The following is a 14,493-nucleotide window of genomic DNA, read 5'->3' as shown; positions in this document are numbered from 1 at the left end:
GTCTTTTAAAAAATCTACATACCTTAATTAAAAAATAATACTGTTGGGAAGTGGTGCCAATTGACTTGCCCAGTGCAGGATTGCCGGAAGCCTTCAATTTGTAAAAAGCACAGTATCTGTAAAGCAGAGTACAGTGAAACGAGGTTGTCCCTATATTCCATTTGCTGAGAATTTTTCTCATGAATGAATATTCATTTTTGTACTATGCCTTTTCTGTATCTATTGAGATGATACATGGTTTTTCTCCTTTAGTCTGTTAATGTGATGTATTAAGTTGATTGGTTTTTAATATCAAACCAACCTTGTGCTCCTAGGATAAAGTTGATTTGGTCATGATGTACTTTTGTGTCTGTATTGCTGAATTCATTTGTTAATATCCCTGTGTGCCTGAAGGCCACTGCCCTGTAATTTTTTTTTTCTTGTAGTGTCTTTGTATTTAATATCAGGGTTATGCTGGCCTCATAAAACAAGCTAGGAATTGTTCCCTTCTTCCCATTTTCTGCAAGTACTGTGTGTTATTGGTGTTATTTCTTTACTTTATTGTTGAATAGCATTCACGAGTGATGGTATCTTGATCTAGAGTTTTCTTTGTGGGAAGTTCTAAAAGTACATTTCTATTTCTTTAATGGATACAGGGCTATTCAGATCTTCTGAGTTTCTTTTTTGTGTGTGTGTGCATTTTATTTATTAAAATTTTAAGTTTATCTTTTAAATTGGAGTGTAATTGGTTTACAGTGTTGTGTTAGCTTCTGCTGTACGACAGCGTGAGTCAACTGAATGTGCACACATATCTCCTTCCTCTTGAGCCTCCCTGCACCACCCGCCTCTTGTCTGTTTTATTTTGTGTTTTACGAGAGTTTTGTCTACCTTACCTCATGTTCTGTTCTAGACTGCCTTCCCTTTTATTTCTCTATCCACTTTCCCTAGGCAGTCTCTATCCTGAAGTTTAAATATGATGCTGTAAGAAATTGTGCACATTTCCAACACAGACATCCAAAGCACATCGTCATAAATACTCAGACCTGCCATCCTGATGTAATAGATACTAGTGTTTAATCTTGCTCCCTCAGCTTTTTCTTTTAATGTTACAGACACAGTTATGCCTCTCTACAATCAGATTCCAATCCTTCAGTTAAAAAAATACTGTATTATTTTTGCCTTTATGTTTTTATGCTGTATTTCTATAGATTGTTTATGGATACACCCACACTTGTGTGTAGTATTTGTGTTTTAAATTTTATGTAAAAGCTCTTAATATTCTGCATGTTTTTCACTATTTTGTTTCAAGATTTAGTCTATCTGTGAAAGTGAAGTCGCTCAGTCGTGTCTGACTCTTTGCTATCCCATGGACTGTAGCCTACCAGGCTTCTCTGTCCATGGGATTCTCCAGGCAAGAATACTGGAGTGGGTTACCATTTCCTTCTCCAGGGGATCTTCCTGACCCAGGGATCGAACCTGGGTCTCCTGCATTGGAGGCAGATGCTTTAACCTCTGAGCCACCAGGGCAGCCCATCTATTATAAGTACTGTGTAATTATGACACATTTAATTACCCATTTTCACATTAGTAGACTTTTAGGTTGTTACAGACTTCTGTTCCAGTGACCATCCTTGCACCTCACTGTTGGCTTGTGGGAGAGGTGGCATCACTGGGTCACAGAGTGTGTATAACCTCAGCATAAATGCATCTTGCCAAATTGCTTTCCAAAATTTTGGTGCCAGTTTATACTTCTGCCAGCAGTGAATGGCATTTCTTCCTGCCCTACCTCCTTGATAACACTTATTAATGTTAGACTAACCCTTGCTAATTTGATACATAGGAAATGACTTCTAATTGTGTTTTTAATTTACATCTTCCTGAGTACTGTCCCCCAGTGAAGCTGAGATATTTTCTTGTGTTTAGCATCTATTTAAGTCCCTTCTCTGATTGGCTTGCTCACATTTTTTGCCAAGTTTCACCGGGGTTGTTTGTCTTTTTCATGTTGTTCTTATTGTTCATACTGTGGGAGTTCTTTTTTTTTTTTTTTCCCTTTTTATTTTATATTGGAGTATGGCCGATTAACAAACAATGTTGTAATAGTCTCAGGTGAACAGCAAAGGGATTCAGCCATACACATACATGTACCTGTTCTGCCCCAAACACCCCTCCCATCCAGGCTGCCACATTGTGGGAGTTCTGTATACAGTCTGGATTATTATATTTTTTGTTAGTTGAATACGGTGCAAATATCTTTCCCCAGTCTGTGGTCTGTCCTTGCGTTTTGTGACCCTAGCCAGACCACAGGTTGTAGTTGGAGTTTGAGAATGGACGAGAATGATGATTTGGGAAGTCCAAGGTTGCTTGGGCCAACTACATTGGTTCCCTCCTATAGCAGCAAATAAGTTGTGTAGAGGAGAGAATGAGACAAGAGTGTCAGCAGATGACTGGGGGCCCCCTTCTCATTGTAGTCCGTGGAAATGTACCTGAGGCCACGATCACACAGCCTTCTTGGGAGAAAGCTACAGTCAACATAGCTGGCCAGACCTTGGACACACAAGTAGACTACATGTGGACTTGACAAGTAGAAGGGAGTGGTGAGCGGTGGTTTTGGGGGGTGGCGAGTGGGTCAGGAATCTGTGGCTTTAGTCAGTGGCAATGACCTGCCTACCCTCCACCTCAGGTATGTTGCAAGGTTCATGTGAAATGATCAGTGAGAAAACTCTTTAAAAACCACGATGCAATTTTCCAGTGTAACCTAATTAATAATAGCAGTAATAAGGTAGTTCTGAGATTTGGATGTTTAAGCAGGGGCCACTTGAAGCCAGAGATAAATTATTCTCTTTCGGGAATTAGAAAAGACCACACTTCCAGTCATTTTCTTCTTTTTTAAAAATCTTTTTTTAAGTTTATTTTTTAATTTTTGGCTGTGCTGGGTCTTTGTTGCTACGCAGGCTGCTCTCTGGTTGCGGTGTGTGGGCTTCTTATTGCAATGACTTCTCTTGTTGCAAAACACAGACTAGGCACACGGGCTTCAGTCATTGCAGCACATGGGCTCAGTAGGTGCGGTTTGCAGACTGTAGAGCTCGGGCTCAGAAAGTTGTGGCACATGGGCTTAGTTGCATGTGGGATCTTCCTGAATCAGGGATCTAACCCGTGTCTCCTGCATTGGCAGGCAGGTTCTTTACCACTGAGCCTCCAGGGAAGCCCCAGTCCGTTTCTTCTTAAACTCATACAATGTCTGATGACATATTGAAGCTTAGCACCATATGGTGATTTGTTGTGTTTTCATATGTTGTATGCACAGATGGTTAGAAAATAAAATTACCCACCTCCCACCTCAGCTGGTCTCCTCAGCACCTTTTGGGCCAGAAGCAGGGCAATTAAAACATCAAGCTGCCAAGTCCCTCTCACAAAGCAGAACTTGGACTAATTTGTCTCCGGCAAAACATCACAGGGTACTGCACAAGTCGTTTTCTGCTTGGGCCTTTCTGCTGTTCACTGTGGAGGAGGAGGCTGTGTGCCTGGCAGCCACGTGATCGTAATGCAATGACCCACAGATATCAGGAAAGGAGAGGAGCTTCTTGGCAAGTGAACCTTGACATACAGTTCATCGGTTCTCAGTTGGCCAGTCAGTCAGTAAGTGTTTATGAAGAGCCCAGGGAGTGCATCGCATGGCATTCTGTTTTCAAATTTTCTAATCTCTGTCGCATCTGAAAGTAGAGAGTGGATTTCCAGAGCTTATCCTCTCAGATGTAATTTGAAAGGGCAAATGAATTGCAGGTCTAGTGTCTTGATTGGAAAACTGACTGATTTATCTGCCTCCGCGTTCCCAGAGGAGGTCTTCTGTCTGGGGCCTCGGCACTGTCATCTGAATTCTGTTACTCTGAAGCATTTGCTTGATTTTTGATCCCCAGCCTGTAATAATGGTGGGTTATTAAACTTGCTAAACAAAATTAAATATTGCATTTCTCATTTCTTGGAAATGAAGCATTGCATCTCCTCCAGAAAAACCACAGCACTCTGAAAATAGCAATTTTTGTGAGAAGCAGTAACCATGGTTGCTTTCAATTAGAAGCTGAATTGGTTTCAAATTTAAAGTTTTGTTTTGTGATGAAAGGGAGAGAAAGCTGGTCATTCCTGGGGAATTGGTACTTTTCTGTCTTTGGGAGGGCAACGGGCTGCCCCACTTCCTTCCCTTCTACTTCCAAAGTCGTCTTAACTCTGCTTGATCTTCCTTCCTGTGTTGGAGGAAGAGCTGTACTTTTGCCTGTTCGTTTGTTCCTACTTAAGAAAAGTATTTTAAAATTATACATAAAATTCTATATGTTGTTGTTGTTGTTCAGTCACTAAGTCATATCCAACTCTTTGCGACCCCATGGACTGTAGCACACCAGGTTCCTGTGTCCTCCACTATCTCCCGGAGTTTGCTCAGATTCATGTCCACTGAATTGGCGATGCCATCCAACCATCTCATCCTCTGTCGTCCCCTTTTCCTCCTGCCCTCAATCTTTTCCAGCATCAGGGTCTTTTCCAATGAGTCAACTCATATTCTCCCCTTTAAAAAGGAGAAATGTAGCGTAGGTAAGGCTGCAGTCCCCCTTGATTACTCAGTCCCTCCCAGGCCCTTCTGGACACTGGGCCCTGTCATTTTCTAGGGTACATCCCTCCAGAGCCTCGTCTGTACATTGTCACCTGTAGCTGCCACCCTGAGTTGCCCACGGCTCTGCCCAACTGGAGGCAGGAGGTTCCTGTCGGGTGAGCCATTGTCACGTGACTGGGTCCTCACCAGAGGCTGGCCTCACCCCAGCTTCCAGGTCTCGCTTCCCAGCCAGCACTGGTCTAACTCGCCAGGACTTTACCCCTGTGTTTGCCCCTCATCAGTAGCTGCCCCAACTCCCCTTTATATCTCGAGTCTCTGTGAATTTTGCAGTCCTGCTAGTGCTCCTGTGCTGGTCTCTGACCAGTTTGCCATCAAATCCGTCTCCTGATTTGCTTTGTATGGTAGAAGGGCAGAACCAGAACTCTGCAGGCCATGTTTCCCAAGCTCTGGTGTCATCTGACCTCTGAATAGTTTTGGACAAGAAGAATATGGCAAGATTGTAGGGTAAGAGGAAAGAAGCAGCCAGGGAATTTCTTTCTCTCTGCCCTCTTTAGCATCTCCATTAATCCAGCTCTGTTTGGCCAGACCTGTCTATTTCAAAAGCTTCTGCAGCTGATCTCAGCCTTCGGGTTCAGTTATCTCTGCTTCTTCCCTTTGTTCCTTCAGTCTAGAAGTGGGGTCAGTGTACCACTCATCGAATTTCTGTGTTGTTTCCCCTGTCCCCCTTGGCTTCTCACTCAATTTGAAATAGTTAGAGCATTTGTTAGAAGAACAGCTGGAAGTGATGGCTTTTATTTTACGCATTTTCAAGTTATAGCTGCCGGGACTTCTTGATCCCCTTTCTGCTGAAAGCACTCATCCAAGAAGAGGTTAACACCTGGGGGATTGAGAGGACTCAGGTGGCGCTAAAATAGAAATCCAGATGTTAGGGGGGTGGTGGTGGTTGTTTGTTTTTTAGGTTAAATTGTCTAGTTGGCATATGTGAGCTATAGATTTAGTTACTTGTGGAACTAAACCAAGGATTAAACCAGGTTATGGCGATAGAAAAAAATAGGGATTTTACAACCCCAAAGGAAAGTTTAGAATTCCTCCAGTGAATGTTTTGGATGGTTTTGCCCATAGAGAAACCACAGACAAGAAAGTGGGCATTATATATCCAGAATGGGGGTATTTCATCTGGACTATATAGAAGAGACCAAGAGGTGAACAAGGTGGGCACAGGCAGCACTGACATGGTGTCTTTTCAATAAATGAACTGTAACAATTTGACCCTGATGCTGGGAAAGATTGAGGGCAGGAGGAGAAGGGAGCGACAGAGGATGCAATGGTTGGATGGCATCATCCACTCAATGGACATGAATTTGAGCAAACTCTGGGAGATAGTGAAGAACAGGGACGCCTGGCGTGCTGCAGTTCATGGGGTCGCAAAGAGTCCAGATGTGACTTAGCGACCGAACAACAACAATTTGCCCAGCAAATAGAATCCGCTGCCTGGGGAAGCGGGGCAGTCTTTGGCATTTCAGAGTCTTGTTGCAGGCCTTTACTGTGCTCCCTGTGGACAACAGAGAATCATCTTACGGCACGAGAGTGAGCTCTGCCCTTTGTCACTGGGTGTCTGGGGAATCCATGGTGCAGAATGGGCGGGACCCTTTCCTGTCTCCTGCAGGCTTGGCTCACGGCGACACTGCTTCTGGTGTCCAGCCATGGTGGAAAGGACTATCCTGACTCCCCACAGTCTATATTCCAGGGCAGACATTTGTTTACTGTTACTTTTTGGTAAGACTATGAAATAATTAAGAAGCTTTAAGATTTTTCAAATTTTTATCTTCATAGACAGCTGGGGTAACATGTGAGCTAAGAATATATCTTTTCATGTTCATTTCATCTGAAAACAAAAATAGAAATGAGTAAGTGTATTATGTAAATCCAGACTGGTTTTTTGACCGTCTCTGTATTGACTTTGTTTAAAAATACGGATGGTAACCTGGCAGCATGTTAATGGGCAGAAACATTGAACTGCTGCCACTTTGGCAGTCCCTGCGAAGAAACCAAGTGATAACTAAGTCTTCCCCTTTCTTGTGGAGCATGGTTACACAACAGTTACATTATTCTGCCAGCGAGGTAGCAGTGCCTCCAGCCCCAGGAGAATTAAAGCACTTCTGGAAGCTGCGTTCTGGCATTGTCCATGGAAGCGTTGCAGAACTTTCTAGTTAATCAAACACAAATCCCCAAAGTGGGGTTTCCATTATTATTATTATTTAACTCTTGGAAATTAAAAAGAGAGAAAAATCTGTGCAGGAGACGTTTTCCATCTGTGGGTTAAGCAATACTCCAGAGAAGGCTGTATGCTACAAGGTGTGTGTCTTAGTCAGAATTCTTGGCTCCCAGGGACTGTAACCCAGCTGAGACCAGTTTAACCAAACAAGGAGGTTTTGTGTGTTTTGACAGATCCTGGTGTAACTCACAGAACCAAAGGAGATGTAGTAGGAACGGGGCCCACTGGAAATTGGGCCCAGGTCCTTGAGCAGATCAGCACCCCTCGTCTCTGTCCAGCTCCTGTTTCTGTGTGTGTCCACACACCCAGCTGTATTTCTCAGACAGCTCCACCAGCTGCTTCCTCCATGGCCAGAGGGGTGGGTTTTGTGACTGTCCACAGCAGGATGATATGAAGTTGGAGGAGGAGCATATTCTTAGAAGACGGGATGGGGGTTGGGGGGCTCTTTGTAAAGATGAAACACTCTGGGTTGGCCACGTTTAGCAAGAGGAAAAGAGACCTCAGGTCTGAAAGATCCGCTGGATTGGGTTATATTTTGATAACGTCCTAAAACTACATAGAATTAGATATTCCTAGGGAATGTTAAAATTTTTTTAAAAAAGACATGTATACACACACATGTATATACTTACATATTTTTTGCAGATGTCCATGGCACGTTAAAAAAAAAAAAACAGGTTATAAAATGGTATATAGTAGGTTCTATTTCCATGAAAACAAACCAGCCAGCTCCTATATGTGTGCATATGCTTGTGTGTCTGCGTTTAGTGAGGAGAAAGGTGGGGAAGGATACAAAGGCCGGTTGAGAGTAGGGTAGGGTGGAGCGGGGAGATGGTCAGCTTTGCCTGTATGTATCATGTGCTGTGTCCTTTCCCTTGTCAAAATAAGCCTGTATTGTGCTCGTAACTCGGAGAAGGCAATGGCACCCCACTCCAGTACTCTTGCCTGGAAAATCCCATGGAGGGAGGAGCCTGGTAGGCTGCAGTCCATGGGGTCGCTAAGAGTCAAACACGACTGAGCGACTTCACTTTCACTTTTCACTTTTATGCATTGGAGAAGGAAATGGCAACCCACTCCAGTGTTCTTGCCTGGAAAATCTCAGGGATGGGGGAGCCTGGTGGGCTGCCATCTATGGGGTCGCCCAGAGTTGGACAAGACTGAAGCGACTTAGCAGCAGCAGTGCTCGTAACTTGAGAAGCATCAATTAAGGAAAAGAAGAGGAGCCTCTTCTGACTGACCTCAGGAGAGTGGATGCAAGGACGGAGGTAGTCATGTCATCTCTTGAGTTTTTCTTTTACCATGCCACACACTTGTGGGATCTTAGTTCCCTGACCAGGGATTGACCCCTTGGCAGGGTTCAGATAGGGTCGAGACCCTTGGCAGTGAGATTGCAGAGTCCTAACCACTGTGAAGTCCCTGGGAATCATGTCATCTGAGGATGAAAGTCCAGGGCATCCACTCTTCCCAGACTCCCGGGCTGGGAAGCGCAGCAGAGTATGTGGTGGACCAGCCCCTCCTGGAGCGGCAGCAAGCTGCAGAGCTGAGGTCCTGACAAGGGAACCGGTGATGTGACCTTGTGAGGTGCCGAAGATCAAGCCGATGATAGCAGCCGCCACTTGCAGCCAGCCCTGCCATTTCCTGGGTGCCTGCACTGTGCCAGGTGTGCCACACACACCTTAGCATGTGATTCTCAACAGTTCAGGGGGCTGCTTTCAGTCACAGCTGATAGTTGAGACTCAGCAGAAGTGGTATGCCTCAGGGCCCACTGCCAGGAAACGGCAGGTTTGGGTTTAGGATCCTTCCCCCAAAACCACAGCCTCCTGAGCAGCAAGCCTTAGTTGACATTTCCCACTCACTAGCCAAAGGTGTGGGGCTTCCCTGGTGGCTCAGTGATAAGGAATCTGCCTACTAATGCAGGGAACTCTGATTCGATCCGTGGGTGGAGAAGGGAATGACAACCCACTCCAGTATTCTTGCCTGGGAAATGCTGTGGACAGAGGAGCCAGGAGGGCTACAGAGGGTTGCAGAGTTGAACACAACTTAGCAAGTAAACCACCACCATCAGCCAAAGGGGTTAGAGCGGCTCTGAATTTAGATGCATGGTCTTTGTTCTTGAGATGGAATTGTTCCATCAGAACAAAAACCTAGTTTTAAAATATTTAATAATCACAGAATGGAAGAATGACTTTAAGGCAAGTGGCATCTATCTGCTACTGGGAGAGCCATGCCTGTTGTCTTACTGCCACCTGCTAAGAGGGACAAGGAGAGGATGGATCTGGTGATTGGGATTTGAGTATGAATCCAGTTTGGGACACTTTGAATTGTAGGTGCTTATGGACCTGGAGCAGAGATGGCCATGGGTGATACTCATTTGCATCTCAGAAAGTTCTTGAATAAGACAGAAAAATGGAAGAAAACCCTAGGTACACAGTGAATTTTTTAAAAAATTTTTTTAATATAAATTTATTTATTTTAATTGGAGGCTAATTACTTTACAATATTGTATTGGTTTTGCCATACATCATCATGAATCTGCCACGGGTGTATACATGTTCCCCATCCTGAACCCCCCCTCCCACCTCCCTCCTCATACCATCCCTCTGGGTCATCCCAGTGCACCGGCCCCAAGCATCCTGTATCCTGCATCGAACCTGCACTGGCGATTCGTTTCATTTATGATATTATACATATTTCAATGCCATTCTCCCAAATCATCCCACCCTCTCCCTCTCCCACAGAGTCCAAAAGACTGTTCTATACATCTGTGTCTCTTTTGCTGTCTCGCACACAGAGTTATCGTTACCATCTTTCTAAATTCCATATATATGTGTTGTATACTGTATTGGTGTTTTTCTTTCTGGCTTACTTCACTCTGTACAATAGGCTCTAGTTTCATCCACCTCATTAGAACTGATTCAAACGTATTCTTGTTAATGGCTGAGTAATACTCCATTGTGTATATGTACCACAGCTTTCTTATCCATTCATCTGCTGATGGACATCTAGGTTGCTTCCATGTCCTGGCTATTATAGACAGTGCTGCGACTAAACAGACATTTCTCCAAAGAAGACATACAGATGGCTAACAAACATATGAAAAGATGCTCAACATCACTCATTATCAGAGAAATGCAAATCAAAACCACAATAAGGTACTATTTCATACCAGTCAGATCAGCTGCTATCCAAAAGTCTACAAGCAATAAATGCTGGAGAGGGTGTGGAGAAAAGGGAACCCTCTTACACTGCTAGTGGGAATGCAAACTAGTACAGCTACTATGGAGAACAGTGTGGAGATTCCTTAAAAAACTGGAAATAGAACTGCCTTATGACCCAGCAATCCCACTGCTGGGCATACACACTGAGGAAACCAGAATTGAAAGAGACACGTGTACCCCAATGTTCATCGCAGCACTGATTTTTTTTTAAAGGAGATAAAAAACACACATGGAAATAATATGATCTCAGTTTTTAAAAATTAGATATAAATTTACCAAATAACAGTTATGTATGGTTATATGGTAGAATTAAGGGTGTTTATTTTCTTCTGAATATTTTTCTCTATGTATTAAGGTTTTTCACAGTGAATACACATTATTTCTATAATCAGGGGAAATTGTTACTTAGAAAATGAGGGCTTCACTGGTAACTCAGTGGTAAAGAATCCACCTGCCGATGCCGAAGACATGGTTCAGTCCCTGGGTTGGGAAGGTCCCACGTGCCGAGGAGAACTAAGCCCACGCAGCACACCTACTGAGTCTGTGCTCTGGAGCCGGGGAGCTGCGCCTACTGAAGCCTGCGCCCTAGAACCTGTGCTGCACAATAGGAGAGGCCATGCAACGAGAAGCCCAAGCGCTGCAACAAGGAGCAGCTCCTCCCCTGCCGCTCGCGCAACTAGAGGAAAGCCTGCACAGCACCGGAGACCCAGCACAGCCATACGTAAATAAATACAACTAAAGAAAATGAGGGCTGTTTCTTTAGTGGAAAATGTCCCATCAGGATATGAACAGGATATGAACAGAGTGTCCATCACTCTTCTGGGAGATGTGTGTGAACAGAAGCTCAGGTTCCTGCAGGATTGCAAACACATAAACCCAGCTTGTGGCAGGGGACAGACCAGGAGCTTGAGAGGAAGTAAGAAGGCCATCCATTAAGGGCTGTTTCTAGAAATACCAGAGCCTCCTCAGCCCATCCTCTCCTATAGGCAAGTTTGGAAATCTGGCTTTGGGACAAGTTGTGTCTGTGGTGGTGTGGCTGAAATTGGCATCAGAGAAGGGTAGGGGACTGAGCGTTCAAAGCAGGTCTTCTGAGGCTGCCCCTTGATGCCACAGCTTGTGTCTCAAGCCATTGTTCCCGTTCACAGCACGGAAGGTAGCTTGAGAGAACTTGCTATTGAGGCTACCAGCTGGGCTGTGACCGGTCATCCATTTGCAGAAATGAACGTCTGTCCTGGCTCGAAGCGCCTGCTCCTAGTGTCACCTGGCGAGGCTGCTTCCTCTTTCTGGGCCCCAGTGGCCCAGGCTGTCAAATGAGGAAACGGAGATGGAGGGTGCATCTCAAGAGCTTCTTCAGGCTCTAAGGTCCGAGGATCCCCAGACCTTTCCAAAGATCTGAGGTTCTTTGGAAAATGGATATATCTTACAGGTAGTGATTCAGAGTGGCTTATTGTACACTTCAAAGGTGGCTAGTGTGATGGAGGGACTGAATTTTAAATTTTACTACATTTAAGTTTATATAACTGTATGTGGCTACCTTATGGGACAGCAGAGCTCCTTAACTGGAAAATCTAACATAAGGTGAGCATTTGGAATGCCTGTATACATTTTTATATATACCTACTTTGAAATTGAAAGAAACTTTCTAATTTCAGAAAAACCGTTTGGGTTCTTTACAGACAATACAGACAAGAAGAAGAAAAAGAAAGTAAAAAATAGTCACGAAAACACCTACTCAGAGATAACTGCTACTGGCACCTTGGTGTATAACTTTCTAAATTCCCTTCTGTGCTCATGTCTTAGGTAGTCAGCTGGCTTTCAACAGCATAGCTTGAAATCATCCAGGAATGGATGAGACATGTTAGGAGAGAATGCTTGCTCACTGCCCAGCAGAAAATACTGAGAAAGACTTTAGCAATCTGCCCTGACTGATGTTTCTTTTCTGGGTGCTAGGTTATCAACCCTATGGGCTGGGATGCATTTGGATTGCCTGCCGAAAATGCCGCGATTGAGAGGAATCTACATCCAGAAAGCTGGACGCAGAGGTATGTGTTTACAGGCAAATTCAAGCACTTGTATACATTACCCTTAAACAACTTTTTTTTTTTTTTAAACCTGTGCATGAGAAATAGAAAGCAAAGGAAACAAAACACTGCAGTCTGCCAAGCAATAAAAAAGGATTGTCTACATTGGTATTTGCTTTTTCTCACACTGTATTCTTATCTAAGACACAACACAAAGTGTTTGGCTATTCATTCATGTGTTCATTTTGATGCTTTGTTATTTACAGTTATTCTTCCTTTGAATATTTGCATTTGGAAGGGAAAAGGAGGAAGAAAGGATGACATTTGTTAAACTTCTACAGTGTTCTTCATCTTCTTGACCATAGTTTGAGCCATAGCCAAATGCCACATTATAATTTTCTCTGCAAATTCTTTTAATTTTTTTGGCTTCATCATTCTGAAGCAAGAGGAACAAGGAAATATATGGCCACTTTATTCTAGGCATGGCTTTCTCCAAGGAGGACATAGTCTGAGTCCCCGCTGTGGCCTCAGGCTGCCATGTGCTCAGGCAATGCTCATCCGTCTTCCTCCTGATAAAGCCTTGAGGAACTTGTACTAGAACCCAGCACAGTGTTCTGGGCTCCTTTGATAAAGCCGTTCCTCACCCTACCCCTCAGAGGTGTGGAGGGCAGTTCAAGGCCTATCCCCATTGTCTTTCACCTTCCTTTGCTTTATCTTGCCCAAAAGAAGCATCTTCTGTACCATCCATTTCTCTTTTTTCTTCCTCATTCCTGGTTTCCACTTTTCCAATATGGCTAATTATGGAGTAATAGGAGTGATGAAAACAGGAGGAAATGATGATTCAAATAAAAAGGGTCAAATATGGTATAAATTTGATATCACCCAGGACAGTAATTGCCAAATTCTATGGGCCAAATTTGGCCCTGCCTAATGGGGCTTCCCTGGTGGCTCAGTGGGTGAAGAATCCGCCTGTAGTGCAGGTGACCCCGGTTCAATTCCTGGTTTGGGAAGATCCCCTGGGAAGGGAAAGGCTACACAGTCCAGTATTCTGGCCTGGAGAACTGCATGGGTTGTATAGTCCATGGGGTCGCAGAGTTGGACATGACTGAGTGACTTGTACAAAAGATTTTATAAATAAAGTTTTGTTAGAACTCAAGCCACACCTATTTGTTTATATATTGTTCATGTCTGTTTTCATGATACAGTGGCAGAATTGAGTAGTTGTGACAGATACCGTATGGCTGATATGGAGCTGGAAACATTTACCATCTGGCCCTTTACAGAAAAAGTTTGCCAGCTTCTCCACAAGAGTATAGCAGTAAAGAAGATGACCCCTGAATCAGGCCACATAGGTACAAATCCTGCCTTTCTTTTTTCCTAGCCATTCACCTTGAGCAGATTACTTAATCTCTCTGCCCCTCAGCTTGCTGCTGCTGCTGCTGCTGCTAAGTCACTTCAGTCGTGTCCGACTCTGTGCGACCCCATAGACGGCAGCCCACCAGGCTCCCCCATCCCTGGGATTCTCCAGGCAAGAACACTGGAGTGGGTTGCCATTTCCTTCCCCTCAGCTTATTTATCTGTAAAGGAGGATAATGATTAAGCACTGTCTTAGTCAACTGCTATAACAAAGCAAAAACAACACCCAGTTGGGGATGTGACTGGTGATAGAAGCAAGGTCCGATGTGTAAAGAGCAATATTGCATAGGAACCTGGAATGTTAGGTCCTTGAATCAAGGCAAATTGGAAGTGCTCAAACAGGAGATGGCAAGAGTAAACATCTACATTTTAGGAATCAGCGAACTAAAATGGACTGGCATAGGTGAATTTAACTCAGATGGCCATTATATCTACTACTGTGGGCAAGAATCCTTTTGAAGAAATGGAGTAACCATCATAGTCAACAAAAGAGTCCAAAATGCAGTACTTAGATGCAATCTCAAAAATGGCAGAATGATCTCTGTTCGTTTCCAAGGAAAACCATTCAATATCACAGTAATCCAAGTCTACGCCCCAACCAGTAATGTTGAAGAAGCTGAAGTTGAATGGTTCTATGAAGACCTACAAGACCTTTTAGAACTAACACCCAAAAAAGATGTCCTTTTCATTATAGGGAACTGGAATGCAAAAGTAGGAAGTCAAGAAACACCTGGAGTAACAGGCAAATTTGGCCTTGGAGTACAGAATGAAGCAGGGCAAAGGCTAATAGAGTTTTGCCAAGAGAACGCACTGGTCATAGCAAACACCCTCTTCCAACAACACAAGAGAAGACTCTACACATTGACATCACCAGATGGCCAACACCGAAATCAGATTGATTATATTCTTTGCAGCCAAAGATGGAGAAGCTCTATACAGTCAACAAAAACAAGACCAGGAGCTGACTGTGGCTCAGATCATGAA

General features: G+C 44.0%; 1 protein-coding gene across 1 annotated transcript in view; it reads left to right on the top strand.

Moving 5' to 3' along the window:
* The window catches only part of LARS2 (leucyl-tRNA synthetase 2, mitochondrial), a 148,020-nt gene that overhangs the window by 16,366 nt on the left and 117,161 nt on the right, over positions 1-14,493 (top strand). Inside the window, exon 4 of the mRNA XM_010862414.1 lies at positions 12,023-12,114. Coding sequence (XP_010860716.1) covers positions 12,023-12,114 — 92 coding nt within the window. The remainder of the gene's footprint in view (positions 1-12,022; positions 12,115-14,493) is intronic.

This window comes from Bison bison, unplaced genomic scaffold (genome assembly GCF_000754665.1).
Source record: "Bison bison bison isolate TAMUID 2011002044 unplaced genomic scaffold, Bison_UMD1.0 scf7180017864482, whole genome shotgun sequence".
Classification (NCBI taxonomy): Eukaryota; Metazoa; Chordata; class Mammalia; order Artiodactyla; family Bovidae; genus Bison; species Bison bison.
The sequence above is the reverse complement of the archived record's forward strand: the minus strand, read 5'-3'. Positions and strand labels throughout refer to the sequence as shown.